The sequence below is a fragment of the Colletotrichum destructivum genome, chromosome 4, assembly GCF_034447905.1.
Source record: "Colletotrichum destructivum chromosome 4, complete sequence".
NCBI classification, from domain to species: domain Eukaryota; kingdom Fungi; phylum Ascomycota; class Sordariomycetes; order Glomerellales; family Glomerellaceae; genus Colletotrichum; species Colletotrichum destructivum.
Genome location: NC_085899.1, coordinates 4,270,469 through 4,290,400, shown reverse-complemented (window position 1 = coordinate 4,290,400; position 19,932 = coordinate 4,270,469). Strand labels below are relative to the sequence as shown.

The following is a 19,932-nucleotide window of genomic DNA, read 5'->3' as shown; positions in this document are numbered from 1 at the left end:
TTCTAGTGCAACACATTTATCTTCAATATTTCGTGATGTCCTCATGTTGGGTCTCAAAACAAACGCAACATGTTGTAGCTGGGATCTGGAGAGACTTTCTTGCATATCCCTTCGGTGCCGCGTTCACAGCTAGGGGAAAGAAGTACGTCTTGTTGGCTGATGCTGATAGCCGGTTTGCTTAGAAACGCAACCAAAGCCGTCGTCGAACAATTCGGAAACACAGAGTCCAGTCTGCAGGCCGTCCCTTAAGTCACGACTTTGGGCCTAGGCAGCCTGTCGTGTCGGCGCCCAGTTGGGAGAAAGTCTGAGACAGACAGAGAAGGGGTTATTAATTTATTTAGGGTTGACACCGACCGTCGCCATCACGAATCTGTACGCATCTAGTGGTTGTTGAAGGAGGCTTCCTAACGATTTCTGCTCATTAAACTACTCGAGAGGAAACATCCCAAAGAACAAACATGACGAGGAAAACCGAGGTCTGATGCTACCAACTGCAACACGATCATGAAATAGGTTGATAAAAAGTTGAAAATGCAAGTAAGCCTCTAAACGCCGAACCCCATCCGTCTATCGTCACGGCTCAACCTTAACCCAGCAATTCGTGCAGACCGTTTTCCTTCAACGTTTCCCTCACAGCCTCCAAGACGCGGGCATGGACCGAAGGCGGCGCGGCGACGAACCCGTAGTTGGCCACCATCTTCCTCCCCGCCGTCAGGTTCACCGGGTTCCCGTCCACGTCGGTGACCTTGCCGCCAACCTCCTCAAATAGCAACATGGCGCCCGCGTGGTCCCAGATCTTGGCGAGCCGGTCGCGCCGCCGGTAGGCCCAGAAGGTGCAGTTGGCCTGGCCGAGGCCAAGAACGGTCCAACGCAGGACCCAGCCGAGCAGGTCGTTGCCCGGGTAGGCGACGCCGAGGCGCTCGGCGACTTTTTGGTGGATGCCGGGGGCGCCGGACTCGGAGCCCTCGATGCAGGTGACAGAGATGAGGTCCGGGGAGTCGGCCTCGGCGTGGCGGGGGATCTTCGTCGGCTGCAGGTCGATGGGGCCGGGCAGCGGCCGGATAAAGGTGCCGTGGGACCGGACGGCGAACATGATGCTGCCGGTGCCGGTGGGGTCGATAGAGTCGTTGTTGATGGGCGCCTTGGCGTCGGCCGACAGCAGCGGCAGGCCGACGATGCCGACGCTCTGCCTCCCATCCTCCATCAGGCAGACGTTGATGGCGTACAGCTCGCCCCTGACGAAGGTTTTTGTGCCGTCAATGGGGTCGAACACCCAGAAGCGGCCGGTCGGCGAGGGCTCGCCGAGGCCGCACCAGTCGATCATGTCGCACATTTCCTCGGGCGACGCGGGCAGCTTGCACAACGAGTCGTCCTCCTTCTCGCCGGCGACCTGCTGCAGGAGCGCCCACACCGACTCGCACAGTTTCGGGTTCTCTCGGAGGTCCGCGGCAGATTCCTCGCCAACGAACTTGTCGTCTGGGAAGGCGGCGTGCAGCGTGCTGGTCAGCAGGGCCTGGATGGCGAAGTCGGCGACGGTGACGGGGCTGAGGTCCTCCTTGGTCACGACGCCCTTGTCGGAGGCAACGAGCACGCGTCTGCTGAGTCTGGCGGCGTGCTGGATGGCCGCGATGGCGGTGGCCAGCTCCCGAGCGTACGGTCCGTCCATGTTGGGTGTTGAACTTCAGAGATAGTTTGGCGGTGGAATGAGATGGTGGACCGTGGTACGGAGTACTTGGGTAGGAGGATTGTCGGTACCAAGCGGGGCGGACTGCGGCTGTGATGCTGCAGGGGAGGACGGGGGGTTTGTGTTCTTGGGGTGATGTGATGTTCTTCTTGTTCTTCTTCGGGCGCAGCTGAGTCAGACGAGGGGAAGTACACCTGGTGGGGATGTGTGTGTGTGTGTGTGTGTGTGTATGTGAACGCAACAGTGGGAAGTGAACAAACTTTGGTGTGTCTTGAATTATGAACGCAGCGATGTGAATGGTGCCGATGATGTCAGACCACAAGAGTGCTGTTCCCGGTTGTTTGCGTCGAGTGCAAATTTTGTCGGGAGAACTCCGGTGACGTGGTGGGCATTGGGCCCCGGCATCGGCGGCGGCAGCTCCGAACGGAAAAGCGGGTCTCGGCTGGTCGTACCATTGGGATCCGAGCATCGCAATAAGGTCCGGAAGCGCATGGCAAGGTGTGATGCGGAATGTGGCATTTGGACGAAGGGTACATTTCGTCCGATGATCGTCGTTTCCTAGGCTTTGGCCATCGGGAAATTTCACGGCTCTGGTCCATCCCAAGTCTCTCTCACTTGGTCAGAGTAGCTGTGCATGTCTGCATGATGTATTTGACTTCAACAGAGAGATAGCCACGTTCTTAGCATTGTTCTTTGGTCCAAATGGAATACATAACTCTCACCTCTATTCCACGTCTCTCGTCTGTGAAACCTCACAGCCAGGCTGTTCCACAACCTCACGCACCACGCAGCGACGAGCGCATCCCGCATCGCCCGGTCCATGGGCGCCAGGATGTTGAGGCTGTACATGTTATCCTGGGAGTATTCCACCGCGATCCGGGCTTCCTGTCCGTCGATCCAGTCCAGCACGTCGTTGTTGGGCCGGACGTCGAAAAGGAGCTCGCGGGCCTCGAACACGCTTTTGTCGCTGGCCTTGCGTCCGACGCGCCACGCCTTGCACACGCTCTTGCCAATTTTCGAGAGTTTGAGCCCGATGCTGCCCAGGCCGCTCCGGGAAACAGACTTGATGTAGTACGGGAACGTCTCCTGCATGATCGCCTGCGGCCGTTCCAGGTTGAAGATGTGTCTCGGATGGGGGACGATCTCGGGGACAGAGGCGGCGTCCCCACTGCGGTTCTTCACGGAGTAATTGATACGTATGAACTGCACCAACCTGTCCGTCTCTCGCAGAAAGTCTATCTGGTGGTTCAGTTCGTAGAGACCCGGCGCGTTGGCGTCGCGGAACGTGGCGGAGTGGATACTGCGGCCCGCCAAGCGGAGGGTATCCGGGGGTAGACTTCCTTGGATGATGGTTGGGTTCTCCGCATAGTCCGGGGGCTGATCGGCGTTGGCAGTGGGCTGGGTCATGATGCGTTCTGTCTTGCTTGAGAAATTCTTGAACTTTCCAGGCAGTCGCAGCTGGCCAAGAGAGGCAATATTATGCAGGCTTGGCTCAGGGTGGTGCAGAGAGGCTTCTATGGGTGGTTTATGTCAAACTGTGCCAGACGATGGGTATGGGGATGTCGGTGGTGTGACAGATAGAGTGTACGCGAGGTCCGTCTTGTGTACCAAGGCAGTCAAGCCGGCGCGCACCAACTAAAGAGCCAAGAAAGCCGGTAGCCTACGTTCGCCCGAACCTGAGGATGCAATGATGTCTGATTTGGAATGATACGGTAAACAGTACTACGGCTAGTACATTGCGATGTGATTGGCTGGTGGTCCGCCGTAGTCGCGAGGCACACACGGAATGCCTCGCTGTTGCAGTCACCTACGCTCATCCTGTCGCCCGGGTGATGTCTCGGGACAACTGTGAAATAGACCTCAATTGCAAATGTCAGCGCGGTTGTTCAGCCTCTCCGAACTTGAACCCTCAGCTGGTGCTACGATGGACTTTCACATTGCATCAGGTATTGGACTCGAGAGCGCACACAAGAGCCTATATTTCTCTGAGGCTATCTATGGTCGATAGTTTGTGTGTTTTTTTGCGACTCAAGGCAGAGCGTCCATTCATTTGCAACTGTCATATCCTTCGTCCCGGAATCGAAAACAGGTAGAAACGACTCGTCAGATGGGCTTCGGAGCGAAATACAGATGCAATTTGCAACGTTTAGTTCACTTATGGAGGCCAAGCTTGAATAATAATAATTCCCTGAAGCCTTCACCATCATCTATCTATTGAATGCAAAGTTGCGTAATAAGCCACCCTGGTGTTGTGTTGTGTGTTGAGATAGACGCACTCACGATGCTGCAAATAACCAAGATCGGCGGGAAAGTCCAAACGGAGCTGCTATGGGTATAATTATTTGAAGCCCAGTCTGGCCAGCTTCAGGTAGGAAAGCTTGGCTTGGTATTGCCAATGGTCTTCTTCCTTCCAGTTCAGCATCGCAGCATGAAGCATCTGCATTGACTCCTGTCACTTTAAGTGAATTCCAAAGTGAAAGGTTCGTGGCACGGTGCTAAACTGTCGACGATGGCCTCAATTCAGTAAACCATTTATTGCCAAATTAGAAAACGCGTGAATCCTTTAGGATAGACAGACACCCTAGTTTGACGGCAGCACGGAGAAAGGGTTGCATTCTCTCGCACCGTGTCGAGCGCGGCTCCGAACAAGAGGAGAAAACTCTTCAAAAACCTTGAATTGATTGGCATTAGATAATTCGAACAATGTGCCGGACTGGCTCAAATGGCGGTCGCATTGCGTTGTACATCTTCTATAGCCGAGGCCAGCCGGGAAGGAAGCGGGAGCAGGTCGTCTCGTACACGGCATGTCTCATTAGGGGAACGAGTCGTCTGACAACGAGCATGGATGTCCTATCCATCGGTCGCCCCGCGCGATTATTCATCGCTAACGGCGCATGTGCTACGTCATTGTCCCAAACTTCCCTCCCTAAAGCCCTGTAGCGCTTGCAGGCTGCAGCATGCAATGGTATGCGCCAAGCAAAGCAGAACGGGTCCTCGGCAGGGCATCCAAGGACCGAAGGTGGGCACTTTCGGTTCCGCACGTTGTGGGGCCGTACGGGCTTGATGCCCCCCCCCTTCACTTCTGCTTCCGTTCCAATCAAGCCGTCGGAAGGATCCACGCCGTGAGACTCGGCCAAGGGTGTCGTGCTCCATTCTCCACCCCTCGTGGAGGAGGGCCAGGGGGGGGAACACGGTCTTGGCAAATGGCATCGCGTCCTTCGAAAAACACCCGGGCGTTTCCCCCCCTTGGCCTTCTTGGGTGGCTTTCTTGGGATCCCTTGGAACCTACAAACTCAACTGACACGCCCGCCAAATTGCCTTGCCAAAACGCCCAGCAACGTGGCCTCTTGCTTCTTATCTGACAAGACAATGCGGCTCAAGCCCGACCAGAGTTCTTTTCGACGCTTGCTGATCTGATCGGCTCTTGAACCAACGACCTCTGAAGATGAGCTTCTTTCAACGACCGTCCATCCTTGTTGTTGCGACTTTGTTCAGACTCTCTCTGGATTCACCATTGCCGCAGTTTGTCGGTTGCTCGTAACAGACGGAGCCCTCCGCCGCCGCACTCCAGCCATTCTCGACTCTCCAGACGACTCCCAACACTGTGGAGTTGTCTAATTTGGTTTCTGGGCCGCCCCCCGTTAGAAGACAACAAAAGAGCGTCCCACCTCTCTTGGTCGGGCCTTGACTGGCGGCTGCATATAAAGTGGATAACCACGAACCCTTAGAGACACTCTAGTTGGTGCAATCCGAGTTTTCTAACACCATTTTCAAGGAACCCGACAATGGTGATTGGCCAATTGTCGTGCTGTTTGATGACATTTAGACAAAGTTTTTCGTTATTTTTTTGTACCCCCCATGGCTGGCGGCGCTGGGCAAAGAGAGGAGAGTACGCTGTATGAGACTATAATGGGTCGCGGGATAACCCTGGGAATTCGCCCCCAGCCTCGCGCCATTTTTTGACCTTTTGGGGTGGCTCAATTGTCGGTCTCTCACCGAAAACAAGAAAAAAAAAAGGAAAAAGAGGCGAGTGTGAGAAAACCGGAGAAGGGGGATTGGCCACCGAACCAGCTTATCTCCGTATCATCTGAGGAGACGATTCCGTCCCATCTTCATTGGCTATTGGCTGCCTCTTCTTTTCGTCGAATGCGAGCTGGCCCATCCATTTCCCCCCTCACAGAGCGCACCGGCTCCCTTGAAGGGGCCCGCTTCCCCCCTCCTCGCAGAACCGTTTGACACACCGGTCTGATAGTGAGATTGGCAGATTGGGATGGGCGAGATATGGGGGATACGTATCGGCCACCCCGCATAGAGTTGCCCTCTCAGGCATATCGTCCCTGCAGATAAAGCTGGAGAATTCCCACCACATCGGCGCGAACATCAGATTTTCTACAGATATGATATCGATAAGACAAGGTGCGCGCAATTGGTCAAACCGGGGGCGCAAGTATGCTTGCGAAAGAGGGAGAGAGACAGAGAGAGAGAGTTAAACCTTCCGAAAAGAAGATTCGAAGGCGGCGAAAGTTGCACGTGTCTATGAGCATAACATGACCGGACCCAATCCCGACAAATTGAAGACTGCCCGCGTTCGGAAAAAGGACGCTAACACAGGCATATGACGACATTGCGGACACATTCTGCCCTAGGCTGCCAGCCCAATCGCCGCGGCCAACTGGCCCAGAGGGAGAAGTGGGTGGGAAGAGTCCCTTTGGAGTTTGGACCGACTGGGGGGGACCCACGGCCGGCGCTGGGACGGAATCAGGGACGGTCCTGGTCAACTCCACACAAACCTCCAACGTTGCTGGGCTCTGAATGGATCGCTCGCCCGTACGAGTCCCTGGATCTCCTGCTGCAATCAACGGTCGAGGAGGGACCACCGCAGGCAGGCTGTGATTTGGCCGAGATGCTTCTTGGGGTTGAGCTGCAGGAACTGGCCTATTGCCCGCGGGCTCTCTGAAGCATGTCGTACCGTGTGTGTATGTGTGTGTGTGTGTGTGTGCGCGTGGGATGTGGCACCAAGTTTTAAGGACTCTCTCTCTCTGTTCTGGGCTTGTTGTCGCAAAGAGTTTTCCCCCAAGAGTCCCCCCCTCGCTGATCCCTTATCTATCTTTCTTTCTCTCTCCCTTAAGACCAAACCTTCTCCCCATCGATATTTGTTTCGACGTACCTGGTTCCAAGTTTTCCGTGTCTCTCCTTCTCTCCCTCCCATCATCTCTTTGTCCCACGGGTTCCCACCTTGCGCGACCCTTACGACTCCTCCCTCCCATTCACATTCCTCCACATGCACCCTGTGGTATCCTCCCTCCCGTCTCCGTCTTGCGCCTAAACACCCCCACGGGCAAGACTCTAGGCTCGAAACAAACCCGCCCGTTGTCGCGGCTTGAGTTGGAATATCCCCCCCCTCCAAAACACTCTAAAACCAACAAAACAATGTCGGGTCCCGAGCTCAAGGGCCCGGCCGAAGCCGTGCCCGGCGAGAGGGTCTCCCTCGACAGCTACGGCGCTTCGGTGCGACACAACTCAGACGGCCTCCAGCGCCGGCTCGACAACCGCCAGATCCAGCTGATCGCCATTGGCGGCACCATCGGTACCGGGCTTTTCGTCACCATCGGCGAGGGCCTCGTCAAGGGCGGGCCCGGCAGCCTGCTGCTCGCCTACACCCTCTACGCCTGCGTCGTCGCCCTCGTCAATAACTCCATCGCCGAGATGAGCACCTACATGCCCGTCTCGGGCGGCTTTATCCGCCTGGCCGGCGTCTGGGTCGACGACGCCCTCGGCTTCATGGTCGGCTGGAACTACTTTCTCTACGAGGCGCTGTTGATTCCCTTTGAAATCACCGCTCTGAATCTCGTTTGCTCCTTCTGGAATGAAAAAATTACAGAGCCAGGCCCTACAGCAGGCTTTTGCATCGCCATCATTCTCGCATACGGGTAAGTCTGGCGATATTCTTGTTTTATTCTTTGTCGCGGGAGGTCATGGCACAATTCGAGAGCGCCAAAACCATCTAGCTACGTGTGGCTGTGCACGGAACTATGTGCCGGTGGATTCATTCACTTTTGCCATGCCGACGCCCAGCGACTCAAACCGACGAAACCGAACCGACCGGATAGTGTCTTCTAGAGCTCGTTGTGACCGCGGCCTTTTTTTCGTTCTCTCTCATCCCTTCTTACCATGACTTCCCGTGCCTTTTTTGCTGTGTATGCACATATACTAATCGTTATGGCGTGAATCTAGTCTCTTGAATGTTGTTGCTGTTGGCATCTTCGGTGAAGCCGAGTTCTGGCTCTCGGGCGGCAAGGTCCTGCTGATCTTCATCCTCTTCTTCTTCACCTTCATCACCATGGTTGGCGGCAACCCGCAGCACGACGCGTACGGCTTCCGCTACTGGAAGAACCCGGGCGCCTTCTCGCAGTACCTCACACAGGGCGACACGGGCCGCATGGAGGGCTTCATGGGCGCCCTGGCCACGGCCACCTTCACCATCGTCGGCCCGGATTACATCTCCATGATCGCCGCCGAGGCCAAGCACCCGAGCCTGTACATCAAGTCGGCCTTCAAGACCGTCTACCTGCGCTTCGGCATCTTCTTCGTCGGCGCCGCCCTTACCTGCGGCATCGTGCTCCCCCACAACGACCCCATCCTCGAGAAGATCTACCTGGGCGGCGGCGAGGGCGGCGGCACCGCGGCCGCCTCCCCGTGGGTCATGGCCATGGAGAACATGAAGATCCAGGGCCTCCCCCACCTCGTCAACGCCCTGCTCTTCACCACCATCTTCTCTGCCGGCAACACGTACACCTACTGCGCCACCAGGTCCCTGTACAGTCTGGCCCTGGACGGCCGTGCCCCGGCTCTGCTCCGTAAGACCACCAAGAACGGCGTGCCCATCTACTGCTTCGCCGTCACCATGATCTTTCCCATGCTCTCCTTCCTGCAGTGCGGTAGCGGCTCGGCCACGGTGCTCAGCTGGCTGCTCGCCCTCATCACGGGCGGCGGCGTCATCAACTACATCGTCATGTCCATCACCTTCATCAACTACCACCGCGCGTGCAAGGCCCAGGGCATCGACCGCCGCACCATGCCGTACTACGGGTACTTCCAGCCCTATGGCGCCTACATCGCCCTTGTCCTCCAGACCATCGTCATCCTCACCTACGGATGGTCCGCGTTCCGCCCCGAGTTCGACGTCGGCTCCTTCTTCTCCAACTACACGATGCAGATCGTGGCGCCCCTCCTCTTCATCTTCTGGAAGGTCTTCAAGCGCACCCACTACATCAAGCCCGAGGACGTCGACCTGACGTGGGACCGCCCCATCATCGAGGCCTACGAGCAGCACGCCGTGGTTCAAGACCCTCCCGTCACCTTCTGGAGGGAGATGCTCCAGATGATTGGAATCGGCCGCAACAAGGTGATCAAGGGCGAGAAGGCTTGAAAGAAGGGTAGTTGTTTTCTCTCTTTCGTTAAATGATTGATGGCGCGAGATACCCAGTGTGCTCTATAAACGGCCGGAAAATAATAATGAGATTCAAGGAATAAAAAGTTGCCATCATGCGTGCGTCATTTGCGAGACATTCCGTGTGAAGCCATCATGCAAATCGCCGACTCAATGCCGAGACTAATATGTAAAAGTGGATTTGATCCCTTTCGGGGGGTCTCTGACAGGCCAGGCCAAGGTCTCGAGCAAGCATTTTATAACACATCGGACCGGATCTCATCCATCATTCCTCTTGGCGTGAACAACCCCTCACCCCCTGACTATCGTGAATTGCATCTCCGTACGACTAACACACGCTTCCGTAGCGTATACAATATCAAAAATACAAGCCACCGTTTGCGGTTTGTACCCGCTGCATCGGCCGTGATTCATCCAAGACCAGGTGCAGATTCTGCCGATCATCCGCCCTGACTCTCACAACCCTCTCCCACACCCTCCCCTCCTTGGCGTCCTGCCCGGAACTCGTCAAGTTCTCGTCAGCGGGCGGCTGCGACCTCAGGGCGAGCACCGAAAGGTCCTCCAACTTACCCCAGGGCATGACGCTCCAGACGCGCACCGGCTTGCCCCTCCATTCGATCTTGTAGTGCTCCAGCACTTGGGCGCCCGCGATGAGGAGGGCGTAGGCCGTGACCGTGGCCAGGTAGATGATCATGACGGCCATGGCGAACCGCAGCGTCGTGCGCGGGTCCCCCGAGCCGTACCCGTACCGCTGCGCGTCGAAGTCGATGTGGACGTACCCCGAGGACATGCTGGCCGACAGCTCCGCGATCGTCTGGTTCACGACCGTCGTCATGTTCTGCTTCCGCCACGTCGAGTGCGTCGCGTTGAGCGCGTCGAAGTAGTTGACGCCGCCGAAGTAGCCGTGCTGCGAGAGCAGGTCCACGCCCACGATGCTCGTCTCGCTCTCCTCCAGGATCAGGCCCGCGCCCTCGCCCGACCCCGTCCGGGCCAGGCCGTCGGTGAGGTACACGGCGAACAACTTCTGCATCAGTAGCTCCGCCGCGGGGATGTTGCCGGACTCGACCGCGGCCAGGACTGTCTGCGCTGTGCCGTTCACGTCTTGCGTGGTGGTGAAGGTGTCCAACAGTCGGAGAACGGCGCTGGACGGCTCGGGAAGGTTGTCGTCCCCCGTCACGTTGAACCTGGGGTCCAGAAACGGGAACCAGCTTTCGTTGAACCTGATGACGCGCCCGCCCTCCAGCGAATCTCGGCCGACGATCTCTCTCATGACGTCCACGCTATTGACGCTGGACTGGAGCGTGTGGCTCACCCAGGGGTCGAAGGTGTAATTGGCCGCGACCCAGCTGGCGAGGAGGCTGCAGCCGTAAATCAAGTCTTTCTGCCCGTTCAGCACCCCGACCGGGACCTGGCCGGCGATATTGATGACCGGGCTTCCCCTGCCCTGCGTGCGGAATATCGAGGCGGTTGGCCGGTACATCCACTGCGACTGGTTCATCCACGTCAGGAAAAAGTTCCGGGGTTGCTCTTGGACCTGCCGGCACGTCGAGTCGTTGAAGCAGTTCAGATAGTCTGTCGGGTAGTACACCGGTAGACCCGATGAGATCACGTCATCTTTGTGGTGGACTTTGCATTTGGATTGCACAAGGGGTTGGTATATGGGCTGGTTCATCCGAGTATCTGTCGAGCGAACCCCCCTAGGCTCCAGCTTGTAGCGAGCTTCCCTCGACAACTGGCCCACCGGATTCTGCTGCACGTACTTCTCAAACAGGCCGACACTTGTCGCGAAGAACCTTGAGGGCGTCGTGGCGATCGTTGTCGACCGGTTGGATTGGGTGAACATCAGGTTTCGCCGGATGTTCAGTGTCTGGAATGTGATGTTGTCTTGCAGGTTGTTAGATCCAAAGCTCTCAGCCCAGTTCCAGATCTCAGAGAACCCCCCGGCGGCGCAGTCGCTCTGGTAGATCCCCTGGACGCCCGTGCATTTGTTCACAACGACCGGGCCAAAGACCGGTTTGTCCGTCCACGGGGCCCTGTCCGGGCTGAAGTATTCCGGCCAGACACTCTCGTGTTTCGAGAAGTACACCATCGGCATGGTGATGTTATTGAACGCCAGATCGTGATCCAAGGGATACCACCCTGGCGTTGGGATCAGGAGAATTGCCGACGCTGGTCCGACAAGCGCCGACAAGATCGTTGCGAAGACGAGGTAAGCGGCGAGAAGGATATCCCACAGTTGCAAACCGGAGGTTCCCTGCCGCCAAAACGCCGGGCTAATGAGATATTCGAGGTCTCCTACCCGATAGCCGCCGGTGAGGAACCCGAGCCGGACACCGTCGCCGATCAACCGCCGCCGAAACATGTTCAGCCCGATCGCCGACAGCGAGGCTACGATGAAGATCTCGTGTATCTTGGCCGGCAGCTGGAGGATGTTGTTGAGGTCGTCGGCCGTCAGATCGAGCCGTCCGACCTTCACGCCCGAGTACGGGTACCAGAATAGCCTCTGGTGGCTCACAACAGCCACGCCTATTGTCAAGACCAGCGCTGGGAGGTGCACGATCCAGCCGCTGAAGTACCGCCATCGCGTCTGCCGTACGACGGGCTTCGGATTGATGCTCCTCATGGTGGAGGTGGTGTTGAGCTGCGGCCTGGTGGCAGAGTCTTCGCAACTGGGCTTGTTCGAGCACGGCTCGGTGGTTATGGTCGCCAGGATCGGGTTTCGCCCGTCGTCGGCTTTCCAGCCTTTCGGTTCGTCGATATTCTCGCATGATGTACTCGTCTGGTTGCCAGGATATCGCTCGCAGGAACGCTGCGTGTCAGCATGGGCGTCGCTTCTATCGTTTACCGAGACTGCTGCCGCGTCTTTTACCATGCCCTGGCTGGAATCAGACTTGGATTCTGCCGCAACTTGGAAGATGGCTGCATCGACTCCGTTTTGGGCTCCCTCTTGTGATGGATTCATTGTTGATCAATGCAACAACTCCGTAACGTGGGTAGGTAGTCTCCGGACTGTATGGGCAATGGAAGAGGAATGGTCCTCAAGATTCGGTCCGTCCCGCGATATATCAGACTCCATGCGTCGCGGTCAGAGCCATGTGGAATCGAAACATTCCCGCTCGGTGGGTCGGAATACCACCTAGAAGACGTCAAGAAGGCATTTCAGCTGGTAATCCAAGAATGTCAAGAATGATTGAACGAGGACGAGCAGCAGGTGGAGAGAAATGCTGATGCCGTGGCCTTTCCAAATGCGGTTCCCACGTTTCTTGGCACCGTCCTCGACTATACTTAAAACGTGAAAATGAAGTCGTGTCTCGACCATTCACCAGATGATTAGACAACAGGGCAATTCAGAAAAAACTAGAATGGAGTCAGTCAGCCATGGTAGACAATAAACATCTCTGCCTATGTGATTTTATCGTACAGCCTGATGGCCAGTTTTCAGGGGTTACTGGATGTGCAGTGTTCCAATTGGTGATTCCAACAACACTCTGGGCTTGCTGCCCCAAGTGGCAAACAGTAGGTCTGGAAGCAGAAGGTGGATAGGGAACAAAGAGTTAGTCCTTGCCAAAATGCCGATCTGTGTGTAGAAAACAACAACCAACATACGCCAATCAATGTTTGCAAAGCGCAACAATGGCAGCGACTAGCAGAAAAGAGTTAGACGGCAAACATCACCGTCAAAAAGTATTGGTATTGTCCTTCTCTGAATCATGATAATTCTAGTATCGGGGTAAAATCCAATACTGTACTTCCTTGATCCGTTACAATTTCCAAACCATGCTATGTTTGTTTGTATAGACAAGAATCTTGCACGATTTCATTCCGATTTCTTGATGCATGACACCAACGGTGTGACATACCGAGGGTTCTACCGCTTGAGTATTCCGCGTACAAGATCTTCGAAAGACCAGTGGTCACTGGCCATAGTATGTTAGTGTCGAAGGACGCAACTTGGTCGGCTGGGTTGCGTATCACTCGGACCTATGAAGCAGTTTATATCACGAAGTGTTGGCTGTTTCTTGGTATCCTCGGTCTCTTTTTTGATAAGTTGCACCTGGCTCGCAGAGTTTTTCAGAGGTGTGATTTAATGTCTGCCCTCATAGGGTTTATTTACGGGCAATCAGAAGCAAATTTTAAAAGACGCATCGGAGTGTGAAAGAACATAGCGAAGGCGATAATCAATATGCTTACCAGCGTCAAGATTATGCCACAATTTTGCTGGTCTGGCAGTGTTTATGCAGTCATTCAGGCATCGCCAACACAAGCAACGTAAACGTCTCCATCGACCAGTGCAACCCCCGCCGGTGCTCGCCTTCCTGTATGGTCCCGCCAGGATCTAACAACAACGCCGCCTCCGTCGACATGTTGAACACCCATGTAGAAAGCATACTAGGTGACACCAGGGTCATCTCACCTCAAAACGAGGTGTGCGTCTAGAGGAAGACCGCGCCCGTAGGCCAGCAGGTCTGAGACGTCGCCCATTGTTTCTGATTTCATCATTCTCACCACACCTTTACCGTTCTCATTACACTTACCTACCTACATCGCCCCCATCTAATTATAGACATTTTTCGCAGTTTCAATGTCACAAGAAAACATTTGATAAAGTGTTGTCCGGTAAAACCTATCGTTCTAGGGCTGGCAGAGTCCCCTCTCATGATTTTTGTGTAACTAAGGGATATCAAAGCAAAGAGAACACTGGGTATACATTTATAGACCAAGGCGGATTCGGGCCATTTAGAACATCTCGGAATGCATAGTTTGTTTTGAATTTGGACTTCCGAGTCTAATGATGTCATGGATTTGACGGACGACCTTGAGAATATAGGCAGGATACACGTTCAATGAACCAGCACCTTCGGTGACGTTCCTACCGAGAACGTTTCGTCTTCACCCGGATGGGAAAGGGTAATTCAGAATTTCCATCGTCTTCCTGGCCACATGGGTGGATCATCAATATACCACAAGGGCGGAAGAGCCTCGTCAATACTGGCGTTGGAGCCCCTGGACCTGTAGAGAGACACCGGGCCCCGGCAGGGTGGCCCTTCAAATATGCCGGAGAGATTCGATAGGAGGAGGTGACAGCCTCTACAACCTCTCGCTCACCTGCTACCAGTTTCACCGGGCCTGCGAGAAAGCCTTCTAATGCCAAGAATAAATTACAACCGTCTGCAGAGGCTCCTGAGTTCCGTCACCGAAGAGAGTGGCATATGTCTCCACTAATCTATGGCACATACGTCAATCACATTGTACCGCCACAAGAAGCAATGCCCGACGGGGATGAGCCCGCAAATACAGTATTTCCTCGCCTCGCTCAATCTTCTGGGGCCACGCAGTCTGGAGCTTCGCCGGGGACGCGGTCGCCATGTTAGACCTCTCAACAACTGGTACAGGTTGCTGGCCACCCTCCCTCAGCTGGAGAGCCTGAGCCTGAGAAAATTATATTGCCCAGCATCGAAATCAACTTCCCGTTGCTCCCTCATCTCAGAGAGGCTCACTTCTGCAAATGAGGGATATCGGAAAGATTTTCCCGCCTTTGAATTCGTAGGGGAGAACGTACGTGTAGCGTAAGGCTACTCATTGCAGAGCACGGGGCAATGACTTCAGTAGTAAACAATTGAGAGATGAAGTTCGACGTTGATTCTTTTGCTGGAGGATGCATTTCGACAGCGAAAATGACGCGTGCTGTATTCTTCACAATTCGCCGATGTAGGAAAGAAAAAACGCCTTAAGCCCTTCGGATTCTGACCCTCACAACGATCCCATAACCGCGCATGCTCTCCCAGATCCCCATCTCGTTCTCCCTGCGAAAGGTAACCTCTCCCGCGCGCACCGTCATGGCGACGTCCTCTTCGTGACTGGGCGGCGTCGACCTGTCAGGCTGCGCCTGCCGAGAGAGCGGCCGGGCAGACGAAGACGGGGACTCGTTTCCGGACTTGAACACCCCCCAGCCGCCTGCCCTTCTCTCTTCTTTCGCCTGTTCCATCACGGCGCTGACGACAGTGCGGTCGAGTCGGGGTTCGGGTTGTAGCAGTTTTGCAAGACGACGCGCGAGCGCCTCGTCGTTCCACCACCACCACCCCTCCTTGGGTGTCGAGGCGGCGGCGTCGTCGTCGTCCCAGCGACCCCATTCGTCAAATTCATACTCGCGAGATGAGCTCGCGGCCGACAAGCCTGCGTCCGGGACTGCGCGTTTGCTATCGCCTGCACCTTTCGAGCCGAGGTCCGGCTCCGGTTCCACGCGGATGACCTGGGCAACCTCGCCCGCTCTCCTGTCGGCGTCCGAGGTGATGCTCCACTGCGGACCGACTGCGGCGGCGGGCACGAGGTAGAGCTCCGTCAGCGCCGGCGGGTACGGTGTCCTACCCAATCGGTTCAGGAGGGATGTTACATGGGTCGTCAGTAGTGGGAGGAGGGTCGTTGTTGTGATGGTGTCGCGCGCTGTTTGCTGGGACTGGGTGACGCGGAGAAGAGAAGACAGGTCCTGAAGCGTTGCAGAGACTGACGAGCCGGGGTTGTATGATGAGGACGAGGGGTATGAAGTCGTTGCTTCACTATACGATGGAGGCGGCGGATCGCCGCCCCCTTCCAGGGCCTCGGACATTCTGATGGAGTAAAAAAGCCTTGCCCTGAAGGGTAGAATTGAACTCAAACGACGATTACTGACTGGCGCCTTCTGTGACACACGACGGACTGCGGTATGAGTTGCAGTCGCGATGAAGATTGGGACTTTGGGCTTGGTGGTAGCGCTCAATGAAGAACAGTCCAGTCATCCGGCGACTAAGGCAGGATGACGTCTAGTAGGATTCAGAGCCGCAGAGCCGTTGAAGGACCTTGACAGGCAGATAGTAGACGTGTGGGTTAAATTTGCCTCGGAGGTGGTCAGGTGATTGAAAGGGTGAATGAATGAGTAGGATATTGAATGAGGAGGCGAGTGTGTTTTCGGCCAACGCCGACAATTGAACATCCGCAGGGCTGAGAATGAGACCAAGAATGCATGCGTTCAGTTAGAGTTGCGATGCGGGGCGGCGGAACCTCGTTGAGTTTCTTTTCTTCATCACGAGGCTCATTCTCGACGACATTCATAGGGCGGCTCGGAGATGCACGAGTTCCAAGGCGGGAAAGATGAGCAAGGTCCCAAAAACGGGCTGAGGCTGTGACTCTTTGGTGTGGTTGATCGCGCTTGGGTGTTTCTTGGGGCGCCTGAGGCTGGCTGGGCGAAGCCGAAGGGGCATTGCAAGCGCTAGTGACTGGTGGTTCAGTCTGGTGTTGCACTATTGGTATGAGGATTGATTTCAGGGGAGTCATTGGAGGAGAGTCATTTCCCAGCATTTGGGAGCGGAGGGGCGATGCGCCCGACTAAAGTGCTGTGCTGTGCCGGGCTGCCGCTCATCCCATTGGGGTTATGTTCCAGGTACGGATTTCGCCCAGCATTCCGCAACAGGTGACCGAATGAGGCCCGCCGTCGGTGTCCACTCTGGACAACGGGGATCCGGGGCCTCAGTCGCCGTTTGGAGACGAAGGGCAAACTCGCCATTGACGGTTGTTGAGGCATTTCTGCCTCGAGGTGTCCGGAATAGGAATGTGTCTTTTCGAGCCTGGTTGATGGGGGCATCATGAATTCTCAAAGTCAAACCTCGGTGAAGAGAGCCAGGGTCGCCGCCAGCCTCCCTAAGCAGGGCATATCCTCTCAGTCCTCTGCCCGGTGCCCGAGAGTGGACTTCGGCTCGGTATTGTTTGCGGCAAAGTGAAATTGAGGCCATCGTTGTCATGTCGTGATGAACGATGCTCGCTCCAGGAACCCCGGAAACAATATGGGCTGGCCTCAAGTCCATGTTTGTCGGTGGCTGATGCAAGTTTGACCAGTGACGGAGAGAAAAGACTCACAAGAGGCTGGCTGGTCTCTGATGGGATGATGGATGGTGGGTGACCTTGTTGGCGGGCCTCAGATGAACGATACAGGGATGATCAGCACTACCCCATAATTATGTAAGACGAGTGGAGCAACTCTAGCCATGTTAGTGTAGGCAGCCATTTGGGGAAGGCTTCGAGAAGCGCTCTAGCGTGGGCAAGTCGCCCCATTCACATGACCTTCTCTTACGACGTCCAATCATTAGTAGGACATGTTTGGTTCGAGACCCACTTGGTGTCTCACGTGCCCTGAATTGCCGGAGTCCTTCCTGCGTCAGACTAATTCAGCCCAAAGGGGTCCAAGGGTGCACTGCCATCGACCACACACATCTTTTCTCATTCCAGTGATGATGGTCACCACACGAGGCTCACTTGATAGGCTGCCACCAATCCTTGATCTCGTCGAAAGATGCCTCGTCCGAGCGCCAGTCGTCGCCGTTGGCCGGCTTGGCTGGGCGTTCTCCGCGCCCAGCCAAGGTGACGGGAGCATCAAGGTCGAACTTATGATGTGCCATCTTGCCTTGCTGAGTTGTTATATAACATGGCGGCGTCTCCTCATGCTAACACCTGTCTGTCATACAACTAACCAACACTATTCCCAAATACCCAAAGTATCCCTTTTCTGAGGGTATCAATCACATATCCAACGCATCTTACTCCTTCCTGTTTGCAAAGTCATCTTGTTGGCATCGCACTACTTCATCAAACATTTCAATATATCACGCAGCTATCACGCCACGAAAGGTCTAAAATAACTTAGGCCACCCACCTCTCATTTCAGAGCACCCAAACCCCTCTTCTACTCACCTCCGCTCTCTCACCACTTCACCCCACAGCCGGCCAATCCTTAACACCGCCAACATGTCGTATAGAGTCGCCGCCCCCGATGAGTACCTCGCCATCACGGGTATGTCCGTGAAGACGGTCAAGATCACAAAGGCAGCATGGGTGTGGCCCTTCCAGCGGTGCATGCGCTTCAGCGTCCAGCCCCACGACTATGCCATGAACCTGCAAGCCATGACCAAGGAGAAGCTCCAGTTTCTCCTGCCCGTCGTCTTCACCGTTGGTCCGGATGTGAACCAGCGCGGCGCCAACGCCACACATCAGGCCGGCCACTCCATCGCTCCAAGCCGCGACGACGACGAGGATGACCATGTCTCCTCCAACCGCCGCGAGGACCGCGGTGACTCGCTCATGAAGTACGCCATGTTGCTCGCCGACTCGGGCGAGAACAAGGGCGGCACCATGGCCCACCTCGAGAACATCGTCAAGGGCATCATCGAGGGTGAGGTTCGTGTCCTCGTCTCGAGCATGACCATGGAGGAGATCTTCACCGAGCGCGAGGTGTTCAAGCGCCGCATCTTCAAGAACATCCAGTCCGAGCTCGACCAGTTTGGCCTCAAGATCTACAACGCAAACGTCAAGGAGCTCAAGGACGCACCCAACTCCAACTACTTCGAGTCCCTGTCCCGCAAGGCCCACGAGGGCGCCAGCAACCAGGCCAGGATCGACGTCGCCGAGGCCCAGCTGCGCGGAAACGTCGGCGAGTCCAAGCGCAAGGGAGAGCAGGAGCGGGAGATCGCAAAGATCTACGCCGAAACGGCCGTCCAGAAGACGGAGCGCGACATCGAGCGCGCCACCGCCGAGGCCAACCTCGACACCCGCCAGGCCTCCCTCAGCAGAGACGTCGAGATCGCCCGCGTCGAGGCCCGCCGCGCCCTCGAGTCCAAGGACGAGGACCTCAAGCGCCAGGTCGAGCTCAAGCGCGCCGCCGCCGAGATCGAGCGCCTGCGTGCCACCGACGTCGTCAAGGCCACCATCGAACGCGAGGCCCGCCAGCAAAAGGCCGACGCCGAAGCCTACGCCATTGAGGCCGATGCCAAGGCCAACTTCGAGAAGAGCCAGCGCGAGACAGAGGCAACGGCCTACAAAACCCAGAAAGACGCCGACGCCCTTACCGCCGCCGAGTTCAACCGCACCACCAAGACAGCAGATGCCAACGCCTACAAGTCCCGCCAGGACGCCGAGGCCCACCAGTACTCGGCCCAGCTGACCGCCGAGGCTGAGCTCGCCCTGGCGCTTAAGAAGGCCGAGGGCGTCGCCGCGATGGCCGAGGCTTACGGCAAGATGGCTGGCGCTTTCGGCGGCCCCTCGGGCCTGCTGCAGTACCTCATGATCGAGAACGGCACCTACGTCGAGCTCGCCAAGGCCAATGCCGGCGCCATCCAAGGTCTGCAGCCCAAGATCAGCGTCTGGAACACGGGCAGCCAGGGCGGCGAGGGCGCCGGCGCCGGCGGGAACTCGGGGGCCGACACCATGCGCAACATCTACCAGATGCTGCCGCCCCTAATGACCACCATCAACGAGCAGACGGGCATCACGCTCCCCGAGTGGCAGTTCGGCAAGCTCAACGCCGGTATGGAGGCGATGCAAGGCGGCAAGGCGCAGGTCAACGGCAACCACTAACAAGTGCGCGCTTTGCTTGAAAGATGCTCACTCTCTCTTAGAACATTTTGGGATATAGCGGCGTTGATGGCTTTTGTTGCTTGATTCATGAGTTTGATGATACCACAGCAGGATGGCCACAGTCGATACCATAGATCTCCTTTGTCTGTACTACTAGTCACTAGTTTGATATTGTTACCATAGGATTAACTGCAACGCACTCTTATCAATCGCATCTTATGGAAGTAATGACCCCAAATGATGAGTACGCAGGTTTCCCTCCTTGTCCCCGCACTCGCCAGATTAGACAAAACATAGCCTGACAAGATGACCAAATGTCCGTCCGATAACGGGCCGAGCAAATCGTTCGTGGGGTGCAAAGCTATCTTTCCGAATGCTAGTCCATTGCTAAAAGGAATACTGAGCGTCAGCTAGAACCCAG

At 56.0% G+C, this 19,932-nt stretch overlaps 6 protein-coding genes across 6 annotated transcripts; 2 read left to right on the top strand and 4 right to left on the bottom strand.

Annotated features, from left to right (window-relative positions):
- Positions 1-327: 327 nt before the first annotated feature.
- Positions 328-2,079, bottom strand: CDEST_07241 (Putative inositol monophosphatase). Its single transcript, XM_062923400.1, has one exon. It carries the CDS (start codon positions 1,664-1,666, stop codon positions 587-589), a length of 1,080 nt encoding a protein of 359 aa, XP_062779451.1. The 5' UTR covers positions 1,667-2,079; the 3' UTR covers positions 328-586.
- Positions 2,080-2,341: 262 nt separating this feature from the next.
- Positions 2,342-3,091, bottom strand: CDEST_07240 (uncharacterized protein; the record flags this gene model as incomplete). Its single annotated transcript, XM_062923399.1, has 1 exon — positions 2,342-3,091. One exon carries the CDS (start codon positions 3,089-3,091, stop codon positions 2,342-2,344), a length of 750 nt encoding a protein of 249 aa, XP_062779450.1.
- Positions 3,092-6,757: 3,666 nt separating this feature from the next.
- Positions 6,758-9,229, top strand: CDEST_07239 (Putative amino acid permease/ SLC12A domain-containing protein). The gene is made up of 2 exons (XM_062923398.1): positions 6,758-7,614; positions 7,919-9,229. Exons 1-2 carry the CDS (start codon positions 7,115-7,117, stop codon positions 9,111-9,113), a joined length of 1,695 nt encoding a protein of 564 aa, XP_062779449.1. The 5' UTR covers positions 6,758-7,114; the 3' UTR covers positions 9,114-9,229.
- A 263-nt stretch (positions 9,230-9,492) lies between these two features.
- Positions 9,493-12,096, bottom strand: CDEST_07238 (uncharacterized protein; the record flags this gene model as incomplete). Its single annotated transcript, XM_062923397.1, has 1 exon — positions 9,493-12,096. The coding sequence occupies one exon, from the start codon at positions 12,094-12,096 to the stop codon at positions 9,493-9,495; it is 2,604 nt and encodes an 867-aa protein (XP_062779448.1).
- Positions 12,097-14,776: 2,680 nt separating this feature from the next.
- On the bottom strand, positions 14,777-16,991 carry CDEST_07237 (uncharacterized protein). Its single transcript, XM_062923396.1, has one exon. It carries the CDS (start codon positions 15,736-15,738, stop codon positions 14,863-14,865), a length of 876 nt encoding a protein of 291 aa, XP_062779447.1. The 5' UTR covers positions 15,739-16,991; the 3' UTR covers positions 14,777-14,862.
- A 367-nt stretch (positions 16,992-17,358) lies between these two features.
- CDEST_07236 (Putative Band 7 domain, Flotillin family, Band 7/SPFH domain superfamily) lies at positions 17,359-19,707 on the top strand. Its single transcript, XM_062923395.1, has one exon. The coding sequence runs from the start codon at positions 17,907-17,909 to the stop codon at positions 19,509-19,511; it is 1,605 nt and encodes a 534-aa protein (XP_062779446.1). The 5' UTR covers positions 17,359-17,906; the 3' UTR covers positions 19,512-19,707.
- The last annotated feature ends 225 nt before the right edge of the window (positions 19,708-19,932 follow it).

Coding starts and splice junctions, on each gene's coding strand:
- CDEST_07241 (XM_062923400.1), bottom strand. CDS start 1,666: ATGGACGGACCGTACGCTCGGGAGCTGGCCACCGCCATCGCGGCCATC.
- CDEST_07239 (XM_062923398.1), top strand. CDS start 7,115: ATGTCGGGTCCCGAGCTCAAGGGCCCGGCCGAAGCCGTGCCCGGCGAG. Junction 7,615..7,918: donor GCCATCATTCTCGCATACGG/GTAAGTCTGGCG, acceptor GCGTGAATCTAG/TCTCTTGAATGTTGTTGCTG.
- CDEST_07237 (XM_062923396.1), bottom strand. CDS start 15,738: ATGTCCGAGGCCCTGGAAGGGGGCGGCGATCCGCCGCCTCCATCGTAT.
- CDEST_07236 (XM_062923395.1), top strand. CDS start 17,907: ATGTCGTATAGAGTCGCCGCCCCCGATGAGTACCTCGCCATCACGGGT.